General features: G+C 40.1%; 1 protein-coding gene across 1 annotated transcript in view; it reads left to right on the top strand.

Moving 5' to 3' along the window:
• The window catches only part of LOC122815150 (probable E3 ubiquitin-protein ligase HERC1), a 5,886,073-nt gene that overhangs the window by 2,813,554 nt on the left and 3,046,743 nt on the right, over positions 1 to 25,776 (top strand). Inside the window, exon 29 of the mRNA XM_044087407.1 lies at positions 4,123 to 4,360. Coding sequence (XP_043943342.1) covers positions 4,123 to 4,360 — 238 coding nt within the window. The remainder of the gene's footprint in view (positions 1 to 4,122; positions 4,361 to 25,776) is intronic.

Below are 25,776 nucleotides of genomic sequence, written 5' to 3'. Positions count from 1 at the left end.
ATTTAGAGGGATTATCAAAGGTTAAAGTATTGCAGACAAATTAGTAGGCAACCCAGTACATTCTCTGGCCCCATGGAAGTAGTGTTCTTGGCCTTGGATAGTGCACCGAGGACCTGTTCTTATGAGATTTAAAGTGGGGTGCAAATGCAGGCATGTGATGTAGGAATATAAGAGGGGAGAGGGGATGACAATTGGGCTAAATTTATCCTGTACTAGATTGGTTATGTCCTCTGGATCTGAGTATGGTTTATCATTTACTGTCTAGTCTGCACAGTGTTGGATAATGTAGCAGTTATCTCATATTTATGGACAGCAACGTAATTCGTAAAGAAACTGATATGGTATCAGTGTGTCACTGAAGGTAAGGCTTTAACTTGCATACCAAACAGGTTGTCAGAAGAATACACACTACAACCACCACACATTTTTGTACCAGACACACAAACCCACATATGCTGAGGCTCTTGTATGTAATCTTCCTAAAACCCAAAGGCCTCTCAGATGTTGCACTCACAATAAATATCCTCAGCAGCCTCAGAAGTACTCTGCCAAAACTGCACATGCCATGACATACACAGCCAACACTGTATAGCTCATCAGACGAGGAACTGAAAGCACAGCTGCAGGTTGTCAAAACTTTTTCAGATGACATTGGAATGTCATTCAGTCTTGATAAATGTGCAAACACAACCTTTAAGAAAGGAAAATTGCAGCATCAGGAAAATATCAGTTTGGGACAAGAATGTGATTTAAAAGAGCTTCAGCAAGAGGGAGTGTATAAATACTTGGGAAATGATGAAGGATCAGCAATAAGATATGAACAAATGAGAATAAAGCTTAGTAAGGAATACTTTAGAAGACTTAAATTAATCCTGAAAACAGCACTGACACCTAGGAACAAGATCCAGGCTACAAATCAATTTGCTCTTCCTGTCCTAACTTATAGTTTTGGAGTGATTGACTGGCCCCAAAAAGTGTTGGATAGATTGGATATTAAAACAAGAAGGATGCTTCATGCTCACCAAATGATTTATAAAAATCAGTGTATACCAAGATTATATATTTCCCATTCTGACGGAGGTATGGGCCTCCTTGAAAATGATTACATGTATAGCTCTGCAATCGTGGGACTCCACACATATCTACTGACCTCACAAGATCCAAATTTGGTGAAAGTTTTGAAACATGAGGAGAAGAAATCTAAGATGACATATCTGCTTAATTTAGCAGAAGCATATCAACGTCAAGCAGGAATGGAAATCAAACCAGAAGTGGATAAAAACCAGGCAGCAATTGAATGTGCTAATAAACAAAAGAAGGAATATAAGGTGAAGGACCAGGTGAGAAGGCAAGAAATGTGGAAAAAACATAAATATAGTTGCAAGTATAGAAAACGTCTGGAAGAGCCTCATGTTGATCAAGAACGAATGCAGGTATGGTTAAGGAGAGTTGAATTTACATCAAGAAATGAAAGGTTAATATTGGCAGCCCAAGACAGTGGGCTACGTACATGCTGGCTTAATAAATCCATTGAACATGTGGGAGAAACAGACATATGTAGGTTTTGTGGAACCGAATGAGAAACAGTCAGACACCTTATTGCTGGTTGCGACTCTCTAATGGCAGATAGACTGTATACTGAAAGGCATAATAATGTGGCGAGATTGTTAACACTGGAGATTGTGCAAACATTATGGTATCGAAGTGGCTGAAAAACACTGGAAACATGAACCACAAAGAATCATAGAAAATGATAAGTTTACATCACATGGGATCACCCAATACCAAAAGTCCAAAAGATAGACGCTATAAAACTGGATATAGTGGTCCAAGGAAAGAAGACAAAAGTAGCATTGATCATTGAAATCGCTACACCTAGTGACTACAGTGTCTTGCGTACCGAGAGACACAGAATCATAAAATACCTCGATCTGCAGGCAGAAACAAGAGCCATGTGGAAGAAAGATACCGAGACAGTTCCAATAGTAGTAGTAGGAGCAACTGGTCTTATAAAAAAGAATTTGCAGTTGTATTTAGATATGTTAACAATTCATGTAACACTGTACAAATTGCAGAAGGAGTCATTACTGGGCACATTGCAGGTGCTGCGAAGAACACTTTTGGCTAACATCAAAGAGTGAAACAGTACTAATTTCATGAACTTTAATCGTACTTTGACTTAGGAATGAGGTCCATTCCCGTCATGGTATTAGAAACCCAAAAGACTTGGAGAAATTATAAAAGGCAAAAACCACATCACATGGCATCACAACCTGTAAGCTCATAAAGAAAACAACCACACAACTCAATATTTTGGCCTTAAGGAGTTCCATTGTGAGACACACAGATTTCAAACTCAGCAGGCTGAGTAAGGAGAGAGTCGCAGTCCATTGCCTGTCAGGCACCAGTATACAACAGATCACGCACGCACTTAGGTCGTTGTACTGTAAGTACCAGTATGACTCAGTCATAGTCCTTGTGGGTGTAAATGACCTGAAACAAACCTCCCTGGACTATATGAAGACAGATGTGATGGAGCATTTGGACTGTATGTCCCAGGATTGTATGAGCCTAGTATTGACCAGCATTCTATCTTCTCCAAGGATAATGCCACAGTATAAAGAAAATATAGCTGTCTTTAGCAATTAGCTTAGTTTTTGTTATCATTTGAAAGGGGTACAATATTTGACAGCCTGGGAGGATATGGTAGACAAACAAGTCTGCTTTGTCTGTGATCTGCACTTCTCCCCTTTTGGCTTTCATATATTGGCAAAAACCTTCTCCTCCCCATAGTACCTTTTTTTAGACATAGCTACTCTCTTAAACCTTCTAAAACAGCAAAACCAACACAAACATCTAAAGATATTACTGCTGAATGCCAGGAGTCTAAAAACGAAGTTCCACTACCCACAGTCTCACCTTACCTGGACAATGTAGACTATGATATAGTTACTGAGACTTGTTTTAACGCCATTGGAGAATACTGTGGCAGTCCAGGGCTGCAATACTTTCCACAAATTCAGACCAGCTACTACACAGGAAGGGACAAAAGGTGGAGGTGTCTCAATTTACATCAAAAACATACACACCTAAGGCTTTTCCCTGTCCGACTTACCATAGGCAAAATCTTGCATCATATCCTTGTAAGCTATAGGTCTTCCTCCATAACCCAGGAAACCCATAACACATACTTAAATGTATTGGAGACACTCTCCATTCAACCCAACACCATATTAATAGGTGACTTTAACTACCCCACTAAGTCTGAGAATCATGCACCACCCCTGATATGCATGCCAAGAGTTTCATAGATTTTGTAAACACAAATAACCTTTACCAGCAGGTCCATAGTCCCACTAGAGTTGCCTAGCATCGTTGACCTCTGCTGTTCAGAATGTATTTCTGCACAGTACAAGCAAAAACTAAAGGTCTGTGGCTGACAAACAAGGGAGGATGTTGCACCATCCCTAAGGTATTCTCCATAGTGGTAAGGTCACTGATTCCTTTGAAGTAAAAATAAAACTTGTATCCCAACCAAGGAGATTGTCAAGAGAGGGATGCTGTTAAAGAAGCTAACTTTCCATGATTTTTCTGCATGGTGCATATTGTTCATGAGAACAGCTTATAAAAATATTAAATTTATTTTGTTACGTCTGATAAGATTTTTCATCCTTTTATCTTATAGAGGATCACAAAAGTAGATTAAAGAGTAGAGGGCTGTGGATCAGTTTTGAGAAGTTCTTTATACTTGGAAAAGACAAAATACATTTATATAGTATATTTGCAGTAAAACTACTTGAGCAGTATTTTCAGCGACACTACTGCTCTAAAAGCTTGTCTGAAAAAGTATTTGAAAGTGACATGTAAAAGTTCTGCATAACTTAGTATATCCAGTAAGAGCATTTATAGTTATGGTAAGTATCCTACATATTTGCAGTTTTATTTGTTAACACAATCTGCCAAAATATATCGTCTTATTATACTTAGGAAAGCTTTCTGTTTGTGTACTGCTCAAATGAGAACATTTTATTTTCTAATTAAATCATTTGAATAAACAGGAAGTATTTTTGCTTGGCTTTGTTTTAATACTATTTTTCTCTCTCTCTCTCTTTTCAAATGAAGAAATGCAAGGGTATCATCTTCTTGTTGTGCTTCTGGCATTGAATCTCCATTATAAACCCACAGACTTGACAGTCGTGGTAGAAAATGGTTTAATAGATATCCTCTCCAGTCTCATCAGTCCTACCGTACTTCTGAGTCAGTGCCATCTGTTAGCAACTGTATCAGATCATGCACAGCTGGCCATAGTGTTAAAGCTAGTAAGTGCAAGGTTGCTGCAAATTCTTGCAATTACTGCAAGGTAGGTATATGTGTGAATATGATTGATTTTACAGCTTATCCTTAAGAGTTTACTGTAGGCAGATATAATAATGTTTCTTTTATTTTTTTGATGGTGCAGCAGGCAAGCCATTTTAACACTTAAGAAATGAACGTAGCATTATTTCATCTTATTATTTTCACAAGAATGCTTATCATTCTTTTTCCTGTTTTATTCTGTTAATTTTCAGTACTATGCCATTAAATTTTTTAAACACCTTTGTTAAGTCATCACTTTAAGATATTTCTGATAGAAAATAAAATAAACCATATTAACATGTTTTGTTTACATACATTATACATTAGATATGTTTTCTTTTTTATATGGACTCTCATTTAGGCCAACATTACATAAATTCCTCAGGTCCTGCCTTCCCTTAAACCTCACTCCTCCTGTTAAACATTGTTCTGCATGTATTGTTCCCATAGTTTCCATTTATTTATATGTAATTTGTGCCTCCTTTTCTAAAGATCCCATTTCCAATTCTTTTATCTCTTTTCATTATTCAGTATATCAGATAATTTGGTTTAGATTTTGATTTACATTTTCTGGTAATTGCTTTTTTGATAGCCAGTATAATTAAACTTATTAAGGCCTTGCTATGTCCAGCCAGTTCAGATCCTGTGTCCCAGAACAAAAGGGTAATTTCTTTAGTTAGAGATATTTGGTGCCTCATTATTTCTGACGGAGCATGAAACTGCACTCACTGGAAGCAATCCTCACCTTGGAAGATGCTGACATCTTTGCAGTCACGGAGACCTGGTTCAAGGCAGTGGAGAGCACCCCAGCCATACCGGGTTACACCTCCTACCACACGTTCAGACCACAAATGGAAGGCATGAAAGCTAAAGGAAGTAGTATATCAGTATTCATTAAAGATAAATACACCTCCAGATTGGTTAAACAGTATGATTCCCTGGAGATAGTTCAGGTGTAACTAACTTTTGGTAGGACACTTATTCAAGACATTGCCAGCTGCATTACCCCCTCCATGAATCAAGACACCCACTATGCCTACTTGGATGTACTGGAATCCATCAAGATATCCAAACACTATGGTTCTGGTTGATTTTTATTACCCATCCGTTGATTGGGTAAATTACTCAAGCTCAAACTCACTTGCCAAAAGGTTCCTCGAGTTCATTAACTCAAACGCTCTGGACAAGCTTGTAGACATGCCATCTAGGGGCGCTGACATCTTGGATCTGGTGCTTACCAATATGGGGGACTGCTGTAGCACCCCCACTATACAGTCTTACCTTGTCAGATCTGATCATACATCAGTCTCATTCGAAGTAACTATCACACCGGATCTCTACCCCCCCCTCCCCCAGCAGCAACTAAACTAAAAACTTCTCCAAAGCAGATTATATCCTTCTAAGGATGGTATAAATAGCTTCACTGCATCTCCCCCCTCAGATTTAACTGGCAACTATGCCGAGTCCTACATCAGTGCTTTTTGCAAACACCTGTATAACTGCATGCATGCGGCCATACCCGATAGAACCAAAACAAGCTCTTCAAGGAAGAGCAAACCTGCCTAATGGACAGCTGACATTAACGGGCTTTACAATTAAGAGGAAGAAATTGTTGACCAAATGTAAGAGGGAGAGACCCCTAAACTAGAAACACTCCCTGTTCAGCTTAAACAAGCAAGTAAGACTTCTTGTGAAGTCCTCCAAAGCAAACTATGAATCCGAGTTATTGTCCTTAACTAAGGACAACCATAAGGCTTTCTTTAGTTACATCATAGCCTAAAAGGTAAGACCCAAATTTGTGCCGAACTGGTAGTTGATGATAACACATACACTGAGCCTGTGGATGTAGCAAACCTGTTAGCCAACAGGTTCTGTGAAAACTTCACTGCCCTGTCCCCACCACACATACTCCATGACATTCCTTCCACCTGTCCCCCACCTTGTATCTCTACAGAGCAGGTTGTAAATACCCTCTCTAAGGCCAAAAACACAGCATGTATGGGACCTGATAACATCTCAGGCTGTGTGCTACATGGGCTCCAACAAGAATTAGCAACACCATTGGGTACTCATTTCAGTCATAGTTTGAGCACTGGCTTCATTCCAGCTGAATGGAAAATGCCCACCATTATCCCCTTGCACAAGGATGGTGCTTCCACTGACCCTGGGAACTATAGACCTATTAGATTGACTAGCCTTATCTGCAAGGCCATCGGACAAATCAGCACAGACCTTATCAACAAAGATATAGGTAATCTCCATATCTACTCAGTTTGGATTTATCAAAGGGAGGTCATGCCTGTTAAGCCTGGTGGACTTCTTTGAGACAGTCACCAGAGCCCTGGACAAGGGGAAACTATGCATACAGCCTACCTAGACTTAGCCAAGGCTTTTGACACTATCCCCCACTCAGGCATTATTGACAAACTCACCCAGCTAGGTATCAACCCTTGTATCTTTAAGTGGATCGCTAACTAATAGAACCCATATAGTCAAAATAGGGGAATCTGCCTCTAGCAGCAGACCCGTAACCAGTGGTATTATGAAGGGATCTGTCCTGGGACCTCTGCTGTTCAGAATGTATTTCTGCACAGTACAAGCAAAAACTAAAGGTCTGTGGCTGACATAGTTTGCTGACGACTGCAAAGTAGGAGCTGTCATAGAATCCCCAAATGATGTCAACATCCTACAAGAGGTTCTTATGCAAACAAATGATTGGTGCCAAGGTCATGGTCGTAAACTCAATGCAAAAAAATGTATTATCATCCCTTTCAGTAAGAGTGATGTTCCTGCTAACTACTCCATCAGTAGAAACATCCTAAGTATGCACTCAGTGGTGAGAGAGTTGGGCACACTGGTTGATAGCAACCTTACCTTTGATCACCATGTCTCTACAGTGGTAAGAAGGGCTTTCTGTATTGTTCATCTCATATGTAAGGGGATTGCCTCCAGAAAAAAAGACGTTATCTCCATGTACTCTTCCCTCATCAGGCCAATAATTGAGTACAACACTGCTTTTGGTATGTACCTTTCCAGGCAGTTACAGCAATTGGAGAGAGGACAAAAGTTCCTCACAAGGAGAATTGAAGGTATTCAGCATGTGTCCTATGTGAATCAGCTGAAATCACTGTCACTTTATTCCATTTAATGCAGACTACTCAGAGGCTATCTCTGCCTTGCATATAAGGCAATCTCTCATTCTGCTTTATTGGAAGTGCTGCATATCCAGTGGCTCACAGGTTACCCGCTCTCTAAAGACCTTAAACTGGTATGTGGCATTAATAGAACCTGCTAGAGGAACAGGTTTTGTCTCCCAACGGTTATCGCACTTGTGGAACAGACTCCTAGTTCATGTCAAGCAGAGCACCTCTTTGGCTCTCTTCAAGCACAGTCTGGATAATTGGATGGGTAACCATAAATTCACCCCAGGGGTTCCACCTGTCTCTCTCTTGGACAGGGGCAATAGATGCTTATCATGGAAACAAGGGCAGAACTTGGCTGGGGTTGTAAGGGCCCTATGGCCATTAGCCTAGTAACTTCCTATGATCCTATATGCCTGACCTGCAACTAAAGGGACTAAAATCATTTTCAATGCTTGTATTTTACTATCTGTATCCATAAAAAAGAGCTTCCAGTTTCTCATTTTTTGTAGTATCTTTTGTTTAGTCTATTCACTTGTATCCTTAACTGCCATAACAGAAGCCTTTTTAAATCATAGTCTTAAATACTGGATGTCATTGTATCTTCATAAATATGGATATTGCCGAACCATTTCTTGTGTGGATATATAATTTATAGCTATAGCTTTTCTTTTAGTTTCATTAACTTCATATCCTGAAAAGGCTTCAAGTTATGTCAAAAATGTTCCACAACTTAAAAAATTGTAATTTTCTGGATTTATCAAATACAAAATAATGCCATCTGTGAGTAATGCCAACTTTTCATGATATATGCCTTCTTAACTTTGACCCATGTTTAGTATTGTATCCCTTGATTTAAACCTAATCATCATAAGAGTACCCCCTTCTTTAACTATGCATGATAAAATTTGCAAATCCTGTCCAGTGTAATGTCACACATTGACTGTTAATCACTTTCTCGACAGAACTGCACAGTGTCAGTATCTTAATCTGTAAGGCTGACATTTCCCATATGTGAAGTGTTTAAAATTTTAGGAAAGAATATTGAAAAATAACCAAGCTGTGTGCATTTATACCCATTTGTTTTGTTTGAAACTATCAAGTTCATAGAACTGTATGTAGTATAACGTTATGTTATTGCTCATCTTTAGGCAGTCCAGCTCCATTGGCATAGAAATGCAAAAGCCCTATGACCCAGTCAACCCATGTCACTTAGCTTCTGACACAGTAGACGATCTGTCCCTAGGAGGGAGGCATAATAAGGCTATGATTCTGTTTGGGAAGAGGGATGTGGAGCATAGTTCTGGGCACATGCATCATTGGAATTATGTGTTGAGACTAGAGATCTCTGGAAGGTGCAGTTTTCAGAAAAGGTCTTTTGAATTCATCACGTGGAGGCATGGGTGTCTTTTACAAAGGCTGACTGCTTATTAACATTCATCTGGGTGGACTTTGGACCTAGAAACAAAACTGTGATTCCCCAGTATGGGTAAAAGCACCACACTATTAACTCACTTGACCCTTCTCACAAGGAAGCATACAAGGCCAAAAGACCATCACCCTGGTTTAGTGAATGGTTGATACAGCAACTGGGAGGGGAAGGCTTGATGGCCAGTGTGGGACTTGTGTTAAAAAAAGAAGCAAAATTTTAGAAAGTTATCTTTAAAAAGTGAAGACCTATCTGGAGAAATTAATGATAATTCAGCTTTGGATAGAAAATACTTGAGAAATCAACATTACTCGAGCTGTTTGAAAGGGAAAAAAGTTATTTTTCTTTTTAAGCGATTCAAGAAAATTTTGGGCTATGGGATAGACTTTTTTGTGGGTATTAGCATATTGGGAACTTACTGATATCATGTTTTAAACAGGAAAGTATTGTAGAGCATCACCTAATGTTCATTGTATTGCTTACTGCTGCGTTAGCCATAGCTATATCCTGCCACGGATATAACACTCGGACAGCTTACAACATTTCAGGGTACCATCCATGCACCGACATCATCACTCAGCTCGACCTGAGCTGAGTAAAAAGACAGGTCTGGGTGCCAAGACCTTTATAGAGCTTTCTTGCTATTGAAGAGTGCGCTCCTCTGTGGGCTTTTGAGGATCAACGGTCAGCTTGTGGTGTTGCTTTGATGGGCAGCTAAGTTCTTCTTCAGAGACAAACCTTCTACGTTTAAAAAATTGATTGTTTTAGGGAGCACGCTCTTCCAGTCATTTTACAAGTTTAAAGAAATTGAAAACTATTTTTTTTTCTGTAAAGAAACTGTGTTTTCTTTTACTTTTTGGGGCTGAGAAAGTGTTTTAAAGTGCTTTTATTGTGTTTTTGTGTGAAAAAGGTGACTTTAAAGACTTAAACTTTTACTGGCTCTTCCTGTTTGTTTTCCTCAGGAATGAGGCAACATTTTTGGCTTGATCATGGAACAAACTACCAGTCCCATGGTCAGTCTTTCTTCTAGCCACAAAAAAAAGCTAACCAAACAGCCTTTGCCAGAGCAGCAGGCTGGCAATTTGCCTTAACTGCAGGTGGGTGACTGTTGTGGCCATTGCTCGATCCTCATGCCACTTGTCTTTTACTCTGGATCCGTCTTGTGTAGCAACTATAGCCACTATGGACCAGTGACTATCAGTATCCTCTACTGTTGTTAGGGTCCCCTCAGTGGATCCCTGTTTGGTCACAGTGTTCTGCACATCCCTGGAGAAGTTGCTGCTGCTATTAATTACATTGTTGGTCCCATTTTTCTTATAAAAAGAAACAAAACTAAACGCATCAACTCCTCCTCAAATTTCCTTAGACAGGAGTAGTTTATTGGGTCTAGCTCTGGGTTTAATTGAGGCTATTGATCCTTCTTATAAAGACTATTTCCAGAATATGCCCATGTTTTCAGTTGTTGAACACTGCGATTTCTCAGTCTTTCAGAAAGTACTATGAGCTGTTACAGAAGGAATTTCCAGAATCTGCACCTTTTCTGCCACTTCTGTTGGCTATGAAGGATGGGTATGTCACTGCCTGCAGTTTTCCTGATAGTCAGCCTGCTGCCCCTAAAAAGGCAAATAGAATCTATAAAGTTCCTCAATATTTTATGTTTTTATACACTCATCCCAAGCCTGACCCAACAACTAGAGTTTTAGTTAATCATGCTGCTGCTAAACATGTGGTAAATTCCAATCCTCTTCTTTTCCATACTTATCAATAATATTTCCATTCTTCTCATAAAGAAGTGTATGGTTCTTCAACTTTGATTTTCAGAATTTAGAATTGTCCGGGTCGTATGTTAAAGTGTTTTCTGACTAACTGTGAAAGTATGAAGAATGTTTTGTCTGTACTTTGTTATTATGAGGAATAATCTGCTGTAAATAATTTAGTTTATTCCATTTTACAGGGCAAACATCATTGTTTACAGTTTGTGTATGGCTAAGTTGACACGTTTTCCAGGGCTGTGGCCAGCAGTGTTGTTTTTGAGGAGGTTTGCCTGGCTGTGTTGTCAGAGTCTCCCAGATGATGTAAAAAGCTAAATTTTAAATTCTGTTTTGGATAGATATGTAGTTTTTGATTACCCTGCTGCAGAGGTCATCAAAAATGTGATGAAAGGAGTAAGTTGATACAGGGAACCTCTTAAGATTTTTCCAGGCCTCCTTTTCCAAATTTTCTAAGGGATTCTCTATTTCCTCATCAAATTTTGCCAAAAAGAAGAATAATACAGGTAAACATACATTTAAGAAGAAAATAATTAACGCCCCCAAAAGGACAACTCAAAATTACTGTTTAAGGGAAATTGCCCCCACCCTGTGACAGTTCCTTTTCCTTCCAGAAATAATTTCAACTTTGCCCGTTTGGCAACAGAGTTCCAGACAAATTATTCTTGAAAATCATTTGTGAAGGTTACTGATAGTTGGAAAAATCCCTCCTTATCAGGGAGCATACCGTTCAACTGTACAGATTTTCGCAGAATGTCCAGATGCCTTACATTTTTGGTCCGTTTTTCATAAAATTGTGGCTTTCTGGCAAATTATTGGCAAATCATTAATGACTGAAGTTAGAAAATAATGACAGGCAATTGAGTTTTAGACTTCAAACTCTTCAGAAAATTCATGCTAATGTAAAACCTGTTCTATCAACTTTCTAAGTTGTAAGAGCAATATTTCAAATTTGTCCCTATTTATACCACTTTTTATGGCTTTATCCAGATTTCTTACTCTAAGAGGTATGTCCGGGGGTAATTCCTCAGCCACTAGACCAGACTGTACTATTTCCCCCTGTATTTCAACACATGCTTTCTGAGGGAGTGATGGAACAATTTCCTCCTTCCTAGGTTGGGAAAGGTTTTTATTCAAGAATATTTTAGTGCCAAAGAAAGAAGATGCTTAGAGACCAGTTCTGGATGTTTCTTTCTTATACCTGTTTGTGTAAGTGCCCAAATTCAAAACTGTCACTTTGCAACCTGTTACCTTGTCTTCCTCATTTAAGTTTCTTGGTAAATGCTTATTATCATGTTCCTATTCATCCAGACTTCAGGCACATACCTCTTAAACTCTTTGAGGACAAAATCTGGACAAAACCAAAATTAATGGGGAGACAAAGGCTCCAAAATAGGGACAGATTTTAAATGTTCATATAAATTTAAAATGTCACTAGAATAACAGGTTTTGCATGAGCTTGTCATTTTCTGAAGGAAATGAAGTCTAAAACTCCAATGTCTTTCATTGTTTAGTGACTTTAATCCTCAATGATTTGCCAGAAAACCAGAAATTTTTGAAGAATAGACCAAAATGTATGTCAAAAATCTGGACATTCTGTGAAAATCTGCAGAGTTGAGAGGTATGCTCAGGCATTTCTTAAAGTTTTGTGTGTCTGGGTCAAATTATCAGTTCTCTGCCTTAACCTTTGGACTGTCCAATGCACCTAGAGTGTTCACAAAGTGCCTAGTTTCAGTTATACCTCATAGCAAGCAACAGGATATCCAGATTTTTCCATTTATCGACAACTTGCTTATCTTTGCAGAGTATTTTTCAAAATGTCAGGGATCTCTCTCTCTCTTTCTCTGTCTTGTGTGAGAAATCTGTTACATGAGCTAGGATTTGTAGTGAACATTCAAAAGTCTTTTTTGACTCCACACAAGATTATGTTCATGGGGTGTCAGCTGGACACCTCAGTTCAAAGAGCATTTCTTTAACATTAAAAATATATCTATCTACAGCTATTTCTGTGGTTTTCCACTTAGACTTTGGTCACTGTGAGTGAATACCTAAGGGTTTTGGGTCTCATGGCATCTGTGATTTCCATGTCAGCCCTGTCAGACTCTGCATGACAGAATTTTGGGCCTCATGGCATCAATGATTCCAGTGATACTCCTGGCAAGATCCCCATAAGAAGAATACAGTGGTATCTCACATCTGTTTGGTCCTAGCATCAACATCCTTTGTCTTTTCAAATCCTAGTGCAGATGTTTTTCAGAAGAGAAATCACTTAGTGGAAGCAGCAAATTACCATAAACCCAGGCCTCCCCTTCTCCCTCCTTGCTCCAAAATGGTCAGTCACTGTCTCAGAGCTTGCTTGGGGAGGAATTTCAGGAGGGATAAAAGTGCAAAATGAATGGAATACCAAGGACAGATGGAAGCACATAAAGCTAAAGGAATTGCTTGCACTGTTCCATACACCCAACTGTGTGAATCATCTTTTGTCCCCTGGACCTGTACAAGTTATTAAAGAGAATACCACAGTCATATGGTATGTCAACAAACAAGGGGGAACCAGGTCACCAAACTATCCATGATAGCTTGGGATACAGCTTCACAGCACAGTCTCACTCTACAGGCATCCTGCATTCCATCAGAGCAAAACTGTGTGGCAGACAAAGTGAGCAGGATGGGGGCAGACGCTCATGTATGGAAATTAGATTGGGGGGGGGCTTCCAAGATTTTATCCATCTGTGAGGAGTTCAAGTAGAGCTGTTTGCTTTCTGTCTGAGCAATCACCTGGCAAAATTCTGTTGCAGGACTCCATGCAAGAAGGTCGGGAAGACATTCCTTTTTCCTTTCCCTGGATAGGAGTGTTTTTGTATGCTTTACCACTGTTTCCACTGATATCCGGGGTACATCTAAAGACTCGAAATGAATCCCCCATTGTTATTGTGGTGACTCCTTTTCTGATCCAGGCAATAATGGATGTTGAACAAACACACTGCTTTACTTGGCATATTAACAGTAGTGCCCTTCTGCCCTCCCTCTGGCAGTCAGTCAGAGCTCAGGACTCCGCCCACTGCCTGTCTGTGAGCGTAAAGTATCAATCTCCTGGCAGCACTAGGACAACAGTTCACACTCAGACAAGGCCCTTTTAGTTTTCTTGTGATGCAGTCAGACAAAGATCTCTGTGGATATTGCTGCTGTATCTCTATGGGTGATATCAGCTGCAGAGCTCAGTTAAGAAACTCCCTTTGGGTTTTATTTCTTTCCTCTGGCTATTTGTGTTAGCACTTCTATAAATTATTCTGTTGATTTGCATATATTTTCTTGTGTGATTTATTTTACAGTACAAGTCTTATGCTGTCTTTTTTAAGTTCATTTTGAGTTTCTGTAAGGTTTTTACCCTTTTGAAGTGTTTATGACTATTTCTAAATGTTAATGGGAGTTTCTGCACTAAAGTCATTTCACTGCAGTTCCTTTCATTGCCTTGTGCTGCCAGAACTGCAAGCAATTCACAGCTGTAATTTCCAATGATTAAAATTACAGCTGTGAATTGCTTTCAGTTCTGGCAGCACAAGGCAATGAAAGGAACTGTAGTAATGCCACGGTGGTACGGTGGTAGCATTGTTACCTCACAGCAAGAGGTTCTCCCGTTCGATTCTCGACTTGGCTTAGGAGTGCCTTCTGTGTTGAGTCTGAATGTCCTCCCCGTGGTTGGGTAGCGTTCGAAAGACATGCATGGGTAAATGGGCATGCCTTCATTGAAGGTTGGGCGTTGATCTGGCACCTCGGAGTTTCGTGAAAAAAAAAATCTACTGCCAGTCATTAGCGGACCGGAGTTCCACTGTGGCGACCCCTTACCGAGAAAAAGCCGAAAGACAAACAACAACAACAATTTCCATTGATTAAAAGCATCTCTTGAAAGTTTTAATCGGAAAACTTATTGGTTTCTTTGACGCTATAATTATTTGAGGTTATTGAACACATTTATGTTATTTTAAATATTTTTTTCATTTAAATTGCAATTTGGGAACCATTTCGTTTGTAAAACATTTCTCACAGGGATTTTTCTTATGTTCATTTAATTTTTTTGTGTAAGGTTTGGATTTATTATTATTTGATGTTATTGAGTAGATTTATAACATTTTAAATGAATTTCTCGTTTAAAGCACTATTTCAGCACCATTATGTTTATGTGACACTTCTGACAGGAATTTTATTTTATATTATACTTAATTCCTGCTCTAAGGCTATTTTTCAGCTATTTCTATTAAGTTAAGCTGAAAATAGCCTTTATTTGTATTGGAGGTCTATGTGACATGATTATTGTGTTTTGTGCTGGGTTACTGAAAGTGCTTTTTTTCCCCATAGGACAGTATTCAACATAATTTCTTTACAGAAATAGACTTTAGTTTGCTCTTTACTGGGAACTGTTTTTGAATTTGTCCATTTTGTACTGGACTGACCATGTAACCAGTACTTGGCATTGATCTGGCTAGTTTTTGCCCCCTGTTTTGATGGATTCAGATAGCCCGTCCTTCCTTCTTCCTCATCTGCACCTAAAAAAAGAAAGAATAAATAAAAAAAAATATGCTTCAGCCTATTGCTTGTGACTTTGCAGCAACCATAGCCTCAGGCAGGCCATCAGACCACTCGCCTTCTGTTATCTTATCTGGTATGGCCATAGTACCACAACCGTGAATGACAAGAGGGTCAGACACATCATCCAGGGCTATAACATTGCCTGCTGCAGGTATGGGAGAACCAAGCTATCTTAAGTGCAGGGGTGAAGTAAGGGAGTATAAAATCTGCTGCCAGTATTGATACTTCCCCCCGGGGGATTCTTGTACTAGTGTAATGTATGCCAAAAAGTGACAGAAGACCCACCAGGTGGTGGGACAGCAGTCACTGACTGGTTTCTCACCTGAGATGGTGGCTATAGCTAGATCCAGTGTTTAGGCAATTGTTTATGGGGTGCATGCCTGGGTTTTGAGTAATGCCGGCACTTCTGGCACCTGTCAATCTGCAAAGGATTTCCTTTTTGAAGGGTATCCTGTGTCTGAGGACTCTGACCTGTCTGAGACAGATCATTTGGGTTCCTGTGATGATGAACAGGTGCAGGTACCCATACAGATGTTTTCTTTTTTTCCAAATGTTGACTAGATTTAGAGATGTATTCAGCTGGGAGCCTCCTTTGGCTGCCCCCGAGATTAACAGACTTTTTGATTTTTGTTAGGGTTTATGATCTCTTGGAGATATCTCCTCCATTAATCCCAGCATTAGAGGATGTCTTCAAGAAAGCTTGTAGTTTCCTCTCTTTATTGTGGCCTTGCCTGATAAAGTGTTTAAGAAGTTTAGCATATATAAAAAAGAAGCTTAGGGTATGTGAACACAAAAAAGGAAAAAAACTAAGGGTAATGCTGCTCAATGCCAGAAGTCTAAATCGAGGCCCTTCTCAGTATGGAGAACATCGATGTCTGTGCTGTGACAGAAACCTGGTTCAAGGCTCCTGAGAGCACCCCAGCGCTATCAGGTTTTACCTCATATCATGCGTTCCGGCCCCAAAATCCGGACAATACCAAGAAAGGAGGAGGGGTATCCATATTCATCAAGGACACCCACACCTCAAGACTGGTGGCAACGCATGATGCATCGGAGACCATCCAGGTGCAATTAACCGTAGGCAAGACTGCTCTGCAAATTGTAGCATGTTACAGGCCACCCTCACAAACTCAGGAACCTCACATGGCCTTCCTGAAAACACTAGAGGATAAATGTATCACCAAACACCATCATACTAGGTGACTTCAATTACCCTAATATAGACTGGGAACACTACTCAAGCCCAAACACCCTAGCCCAAAAGTTCCTGGAATTCATAAACTCAAATGCCATGGAACAACTAGTCACCATCCCACAAGAGGAGATAACATACTTGATCTCATCATCACGAACATGGGAGCACAATGTTCAACACCGGAAGTATACCTCACTGGTGAGATCAGATCACAAACTAATCTTGCTGGAGGTCCTCATCCCACCCCACCTGAAATAAAAAGACCACAGTAAAGAACTTCTCAAAAGCCGACTTCACACTTCTAAAGACTAGTGTGGTCTCCTTTAAGGCCCGAAAACAGTACTCAAGCCGCTGAATCACTTACAAATGCCTTCTACCAGCACCTGCAGGACTGCATGGATAAGGCAATCCCAAGCAAAACAAAGACTCTTTGTACCAAAGGCAAGCGTCCAGTCTGGTGGACCCCAGCCATAAACAAACTCTACAACAAAAGGAGGAAGCTACTACAAGATAGAGCAAAATCCTTAAAAGGTAAGACACCCTTGATCACTATAAGTAAAAACTAAGAGCTCTCATAAAATCATCCAAAGCAAATTTTGAGAGAAAAATAGCTAAAGACTCAAAGACAATCATAAGGCCTTCTTTAGCTATGTTAGAAACCTAGGAGGAAACTCCCAGATATGCTCAGAACTAGTTCAAAATGATGTGAAGATTACTGATCCTACAGACATTGCCAACATACTGGCTGACAGGTTCAGTGCAAACTTCTCACAGGAGAGATATCTATACCAAATGATTGCAGCCCCCAAACATCTCCAGCAAGTGAGAACTGCTCTCTCCAAAGCAAAACACAGCATCCATGGGACCTGATGGTGTCCCCGGCTGTGTGCTCCACGAACTCAATGAGGAATTAAACCCACAGCTAGGACAGCTGTTTAATCAAAGTCTTACCTCTGGATACGCACCCAGGAGTGGCGCACTGCAACTGTGGTCCCACTTCACAAAGGCGGTGCCTCCACCGACCCTGGAAATTACCGGCCCATTAGCTTGACAAGCCTTATCTGCAAAGCCATGGAGAGGATCATAATGGACCTCATAAATAAAGACATAGGGAATTTGCAGACTTTGGATCCAACCCAGTTTGGCTTTGTCAAAGGCAGATCATGCCTTTTAAACTTGGTTGACTTTTGAAACAGTCACCAAAGCCATGGATGAGGAAAGGCAGTCCATACAGCCTACCTCGATCTGGCTAAGGCCTTCGATACAATACCCCACTCGGGTATCATTGAAAAACTCATCAGCTTAAATGTTAACCCATACATCACAAGATGGGTTGCAAACTGGCTGAGTGACAGAACCCACAGGGTCAGAGTTGCTGGCGCCATGTCAGACTCAAAGCCTGTCACAAGTGGTGTCCCACAGGGCTCAGTCCTGGGCCCACTCTTGTTTGGCATCTACTTTTCCAGTACAAGCAAACACAGGAGGGTTATGGCTGACAAAGTTTGCAGATGACTGCAAACTGGGCGCCATAGTAGAAAACACATCTGACACAGATATCCTTCAGAAGGGTCTCACAGAAGCGGATAACTGGTGCCAGAGCCACGGCCTAAAGTTAAATGCCAAAAATGCATAGTCATACCCTTGGAAAAACAAGGTTACCCCTAGCTACCAAATAGGTGGCAATCCACTGAGCACAGAAGAAGTTATCAGGGACCTGGGGACCCAGGTTGATAGTAGTCTGTCATTCGACACCCATGTAGCTAAAGTAGTCAGGAAGACCTTCTACATTGCCCACCTTATCATGAAGGGATTCTCATCTAGATCAAGGGAGGTCATAGTCTCCCTTTACTCATCACTCATCAGACCAATGATTGAGTACAATGCCCCATTCGGAATGTATCTGACCCGACACTTGCAGCAGCTGGAGAGGCCACAAAGTTCCTCACCAAAAGGATAAAGGGTCTCAAAATTCTGTCCTATGCTGCCCGACTGAAAGAACTCCAGCTCTATTCACTCAGAGGTGACCTTTGCCTAACATACAAGGCCATGTCAAACCCAGATTTGATGAATATGCTTCACCTCAAAAATCTAGATCCATCAGAGCCACAAGGGGGAGACTTAAACCTCGACACGGCTATTAATAGGGGCGTGCTGGAGGGATAGATTCATCACCCAAAGACTCCCTATGCTGTGGAACAAAATCCCGGTACATGTGAGGCAGAGCACCTCGCTGGCCTTGTTCAAGAGAAATCTTGACCAATGGATGGGAGATCGCAGATATACCCCAGGGATTACCTCAGTGTCACTGCTCGACAGAGGCACAGCAAAATAATGGGTATAGTTCCCCATACTAAAGGGGTGGCGTAAGCCACAAAACGATGGGCTAGGCTTATAAATGCCCTCGGGCAGATAGCCTAGTATGAACCTATGAACCTATGAACCTATAAAATTAAAAAAAAAAAATTTAGGGTGCATTTGGCCTTGCCCTGTTTCCTAGGCCCCTTTGTTTGTGAATCCGGTTTCTGTGTCCTCAGCGACTTTTGCTAATAAGACCATGTCGTCTTCTGTTCCAGCCCCTCCAGATAAACTAGGCAAGAGGCTAGAATCTCAGGAAAAGAAGCTGGTTTTAGTCCAGCCTGGTAGCTTTTAAAGTATTTAACTACCAGTGTTTTATGTGAAAGTTTGTGCTGAGATGCATGTAGAGTTTAGACTAGTTTGCATTGTTGCCTGCAGAGCAAAAGGTACTATAAACCAAATCTGCATAGACGCGGTAGTTCAAAAAAACACACTGCTTTTAATATCGTGCAAAATAGTAAATAAGCACTTTTGTCCTGGATAATACCAAGACTTCTTCAGATAATTAACACAAAAAACGCTCTAGAATTTCAAACAAAGGTAAAAAGTCCCATGATAACTTTGGGCCTTTTCCTTCAAAGAAACAATGTATCAAATGTGTCCACTGTCTACCATGTATTAAACTGCATAAAACAGAAACTATGTTGTCTCCTTGCTTACTCACTAAAATCTTAAATGGTGTAAGCAACCCTACAAACCATGTTCATCTAATAAAATTCCAGCTTATAAAAAACAAAAACAGTTGAAAAAATAAATAATTTAAATTTGGTACATAAGAAAACACATTTTAAACCTTCTCAGTATGCAAGTAATCAATAAATAAATACCTAAATATTTTAACAGTTCAAACTTCAGAAGATATATATTGTGTGTGTCTGTGTATATATAAGGGGCAAAGGGAGAGGGAAAGGACAGCCACCCACCAGGAGAATAACCTGTTGATTGAGGTGGCCCAGCATCCCCCCATCCCCAGCCACCAGATCGGTGTTCAACGTTTCTGACATTGAACTTGACCAGGGCACTATAACACTGGTCAGGAAAGGGCTTAATTTCATACCAGCTCAAAAAGCCAAGCTAGCAGATACACTTATTCACACCAAATTGTATGCAAGGAAACTGAAGCTTAAATTAGTAATGGAGGGGGACACCTCAAGGCCAACTCCACAATCACTGATGGCAACAGTGAGAGGGTGAATTGCAGCATGGAGATGGGAAATGATCTCAGACCCAACACCCTCAGGGACTCGGACACATCACAAGCAGACCAGGAACTTATATGCCTGGTAATTCCACTGCATTAAATTCTACTGCTTTAATTGCTTCAAATGCTGTAAATGTGTCTGATACATCTAGCAAAGGTATGAAAGATTTATTGGTACATAAAAGTGTTTTTAATCCAAAATTAGACATTGCCGTACAAGCTTTTTCCACTGTGGGTGAGTGGGAGATTAGGAACACCCTGAACAAGAAACCTCGACACAAATGGTTCGACCTTTCCCAAGACGAATGAGCTGCCCTCCACATGATCCAAGTCAACCCCCAACTCTGGATCATGAAAGCTGATAAAGTCCCGTACATTGTCATCATGAAATAAGAAGTTTACCTCAACAAGATGAAATCAGGGCTCGAAACTGACCGATGCTGTAGGTTAGTCAACACTGATTAGGTAAGGACAGCCTTACAATAAATTGATCTTACACTCCTTAAACTTTTAGAACAAGGAGCTATTTCCCAGCTGGAATTCCAGTTCATGGAGGTAGACAACCCCCAACTAGGGAGGATGTTCGGGATCCCCAAGATCCATAAGGACACCTCTGACCCACCCCATTCATGCACATAGTGTCTTCCAAACGTATGAAAACAGAGTACATTTCGGAGTTACTGGACTCCATCCTGAACCCAGTAATTCAGGAATCCCAATTCTCCCTCAAGGACATGGCTAATACTCCACCAGACCAAAATTGAGGCCACTGAACACTTACTAGTCACCCTAGATGTAGTAGCCCTATATACCAGTATGCCTTACTAGGAAGGCATTGAACAGGTATGCAGCTACCTGCACAGGGACACCCGGTTCACCGTTTAAGAATCAAAATGTTTAGGGAATTACTGTTAGTAGTGCTCAACAACAATTTCTTTGTATTCGACAAAGAAATTTACCAGCAAAAATAAGGAGTAGCCATGCAGGCCAAAAAGGCCCCTGCATACGCAAACCTCATCCTTAGCGTATGGGAGGATGAGACCCTTACCCAGCTGCAAGGATTCAAGAAAGTTAGCCTGTATAAATGCTTTATTGATGACATCCTATTTTTGTGGAAAGGCACCAGATCAAGTTGAAAGCCTTCCCTCAGGAGATTAAAGCCAGCATCCGGTTCCTATGGTTCACAGTTTCAGGGTCAGGAACCTAAGTCCAGTTTCTAGATCTGGATTTAACCCTGGATCCCCAGTCCAAGACTTTCATATCAACCCACCATAGGAAGAGTGTCTTCTGAAATAACTACCTTGATTTCCACAGACAGCACCCTCCCCTTCATGAAGTAGCACATTATGAAGGGGCAGTACATACGGCTAAGCAGAACTGTTAGTGAGGAAGATTCTGTCCACCTCGAATACTAGCGCCTCAAAGACTTCTACCTGGAAAGACACTACTCAGACGATCTAGTCTCCAGAGTCATGGGACTGGTAATCACAAGGAGAGAAACCCTGTACACACGCATCCTTAAACACCGATTCCCCCTCAGAGCTCAGGCACCAGAGGACACCACCTCAAGGTTTCCCTTGCCCATTTCTCCAGATGCCGGCAGCATCAAAGACATCCTCATTAAAAACTGGGCATTCATAGTGGAGAACCCAGAGAGGCTGCAGGCATATACCTTCGATGCACCCCCAGGCATGCACCAATGCAGGAAATGTCACTGGTGCGATTTTATCATTCAAACCCCCAAAGTACGTCTCACTACACCACATGAAGTTATTCACATAAAAGACCATTTAAACTGCGAGACCCCCAACATGGTTTGCATTGCAGTGTGCTCTCAATGTGAAGCATACTACATTGGAAAAACTGCAAGACTACTTAGGATCCAGATAAAAGAACATGTCAACACCATCAAGAAGCGAGACCCTTACAATGCACTAGCCAGGCATAGTAGGACCTGCTCCCAGTTCTCCAGATTCCAATTTGCAGCAATTGAAAAAGTCACAGATCCCTTATGGATTACTGACCCCCTTTGGAGCACAGACAACTTACTGGTAGTTAAAGAGTTAAAATGGCAGATACAGTTGCGAGCAGACACCCCCCCAGGTCTGAATGAAAACTTAAGCATTTCCAGTATCCTTAAATGGATTAGGTAACTCCTTAACTCATCCCCCGCTCGCCACACAAGTCAGACATTAAGCCTAGGTTCATGGATTAGGGAAGTCCTTAACCCATCCCCTGCTCGCCAGACAAGTTAAATAATAAGCCTAGATTCACTTTAAGTCATTTTCTGATGAAGTTTGACTGAAATCTTTACAACGAACAAAAGCACTCAAAATGTGATTTAAATGAATTCTATATTCCTTCCAAAATAGTAAAAGTTTTTATATAGTTGGTTGTACATTTGTGCTAGTGGTGGTGTGTGTGTGTGTGTGTGTGTGTGTGTGTGTGTGTGTGTATATATATATATATATATATATATATATATATATATGTATATATATACATCCATACACATATATATATGTATGGGTCCTTTTCTTATGATCGAAAGTATGTTTCACCAAAATCTACACGATCAGTCTCACTTTCACGAAAGTGCATTTTGTCGAAAATGCAGTTTCGCTGAAAGGTAAGTAAGCAAACAGTTGTTTGCATGTAGATTTAGTTGCATATCAACTGTACTGTTGGCTGTACAACTAAGCAAACTGTTGTGTAGATCACTGTACAGTGGGGATAAGAGAATATTTCTGGGAATATTTTCTTTTCCCCACTGCAGTGCGATCTCGGAGTGAGAATATTAAAGTAGGGGGGCTTGCCCCCCTGCATAAATGTGAGTACTGTTTTATTTTTTTAGTTTTTTGGCATGTTTTTTTTTTTGCAAAAGTGATTTCGATATACGTTTCGATTAAATGTACTTTCGATGTATAAACATATGTGTTTGTGGATATATATATATATATATATATATATATATATATATATGTAGATATATATATATATATATATATATATATATAGATATATATGGAGCTACTTTGATCCATTAAAAAACCACTTAGTCAAAAGTCACTTACCGTTCCCAGTTCAGTGAAATTTCACTTTAACAAAAGCACAGACTGCCAGCATCCTTGTCCTGAGAAAAGAACCACTTGGCCACCATGAGAAAAACACCCACATGGACCAAAACTAAACCCACCGAAGTGGGGGGCTTCGCCCTTCACACCCCCCTACCTAAATATTCCAACTCTGAGATTGCACTTCATTGTAGAAAGGTCAGAGTGCACTATGGTGGCCAGGTGATTCCTTTCTCAGGGAAAGGATGTCGGCAGTCCTTGCTTTCATCAAAGTGAAGTTTCGCTGAACTCTGAATGGGTAAGTGAGTTTCGACTAAATGTTTTTTCAGCAGATCAAAATATATATGGGTCCCCTACAGATGCTCGAACTTCCGAAAGGCCTACTTTCTTATGGCCGAGACCATATGATCAACTTTTGGAAGTTTAAACGTTCTGAACAGACAACTCCCTATAGTGCGGAATGGGAAAATTTCCATTTTCTGCACTGTAGTGCAATCTCAGAGTTGGTATATTTAAATAGCTATGGATGTTGGGGGCTCAGCCTCCATGGGGGTGCAGGGGGAGCTTGCCCCCCTGCTAGCAATGTGTAGGTAGGTTTTTGGGGGGTTTTTGTATGTATTTGAAATTTCAAAAGTCGAATATGTGGTCTCGGCTATATGGATTTCAGCTTTTTGAAATTTTGATCATGTATCGTAGATCCTACACTAAAAACGTATATAAATCATTTAACCTTGGGGGGGTTGCCAGCATTCACACAGAATTGTCACTTCAGTTCATTCCTTTCTAAAAGCAACCCCCATGGGTCACCCTGAGGGTTAACTTTTTCTGCTACAGTACATTTGAAATGATGAGCTGAATACTCGGTTATGTGTTTAACTAGTGCATTATTTTGGCTTTTATTTTTAATGGCATAGAGGTGTTCATATACTCTTGTTTTTAGCATGTGTTTAGTTTTCACCAAGTAAAATGCTGTGTAACATTGGTATTTTGCACACTAGATCACCCACTTAGATCAACAATCAAAGTGGCTTACAATCTTAAACTGTCTACCCCTAATGTTAAACCGATCCAAATAAAATGCCACGTAACATTACCATTTTGCACAATAGTTCACCCATTTAGATCAACAATCAAATTGGCTTACAATCTTAAACTGTCTACCCCTAATGTTAAACCGATCCGAGTCTAAAATAACATGACAGAAGTGACATCTACCACTTTTAAATGCACCATTCCTTCTCTTTGTGTTGACATCTTTCTGGGTAGTTTCAAACGAGTTTTTAAAACTAATGCCTCTTTTGTACCTATGTGGCTATTTATCACCACCACCATGACCTAAATCAGAACAACCCTGTAAAAGCACCCAGTTTTTATTCAAAACCCACCTAATAATTTCGTAATCCAATGACTATATTGTTGTGAAACTACATTTAAAATTCATTGTACTATTGTGTGAGGAGGGAACCTTAGGGGACTCTCCTATGATTACTGTATTGTTAGCAATTGCTGGATCCCCTCCCTTTGATCGAGGTAAAAAATTGGATCTCTTTTTTGGCAATAACTTCATTTATGGAACTATCAGTGACCTTTCAGGGTACCCTCTTCTCAAAAGCAGAGTTTTTAAGATGTTACATTCATCCAAAAACTTTTCAAAAAGACTCATCGTTCGTGCCACATGGACAAATTTTTCCTTTACCTTGGCCTTTTTTTGACTAATTGTGAACTTGAAAAATGTAAAAAGAAATTTGAATAGGTGGGCTTGTGATAAATTCTAGATGTTATTTTCCAGTTGACACTGTGTTTGGTAATTTAACATTCAAGTCACGAATACTGGACTTCCCAAATTCATAGGTGAAACACAAGAACTCAGTGGTTCTATTAATTCATTCCAGAAATACTGGACTCTTGTCCCTTTCATCCTTCCATACAATAAATATATTGTCTAGGTAGCTCATGTAGAGGTACCATGACTCCTTAAAGGGACTGTTAAACACAAATTGGTTCTGCCATTCCACCATAACTAAGTTGGCATAGAGAGACCCTCAAGCTGATCCCATAGCAACTCCTTTTTGCTGGAGAAAGTATTGGGCTTCAAAAAATATGTAATTCTTATACAAAACCAACTCCAACAACTGGTTGTACAAATTAATCTTACTTTGGGGCATTTTTGTTTTATTGTACAAACACACCATAAATCACTATAGACCTATATTGTCTGGTATCACTCTGTAAAAGTCCTTTACATCAGTGATGAATACCAAGGCTTCACCATACACCAAGCCATTACTCATCCTGAGAAACTCCTAGGAGTCTCTACAAAGGTAATCTGTACCATGAACCACCTGATTCTAACGGGAGTCTAAATATTTAGCTAACAGAGAAGTAGTAGAACATCTGGCATCAACTATTGGGTGTATTGGGTGATGATTAAGATATTTATGAATCTTCATAATTCAAAAGATAGTGGGCATCATTGGGGTTTTCTATATGTAAAAAATTAAATTCATTAATATCAATCTGCTGCTGCATTAGCATGACAAAAAATAATGTATTAATTCGGTGTAAGCCACATTCATTTCATTTCTGGATACTTGGCAATACGTCTCATCAAGCAGAATATTGTACATCTTTTCGGTGTATATTCCAAATTGTCCATTAACATCACTCCAC

This window comes from Protopterus annectens, chromosome 1.part1 (assembly GCF_019279795.1).
Source record: "Protopterus annectens isolate FY-2018-M chromosome 1.part1, PAN1.0, whole genome shotgun sequence".
In the NCBI taxonomy this organism is placed as follows: domain Eukaryota; kingdom Metazoa; phylum Chordata; order Ceratodontiformes; family Protopteridae; genus Protopterus; species Protopterus annectens.
Note: the sequence above shows the minus strand (reverse complement) of the source record. Positions and strands in the feature narration are given on the sequence as shown.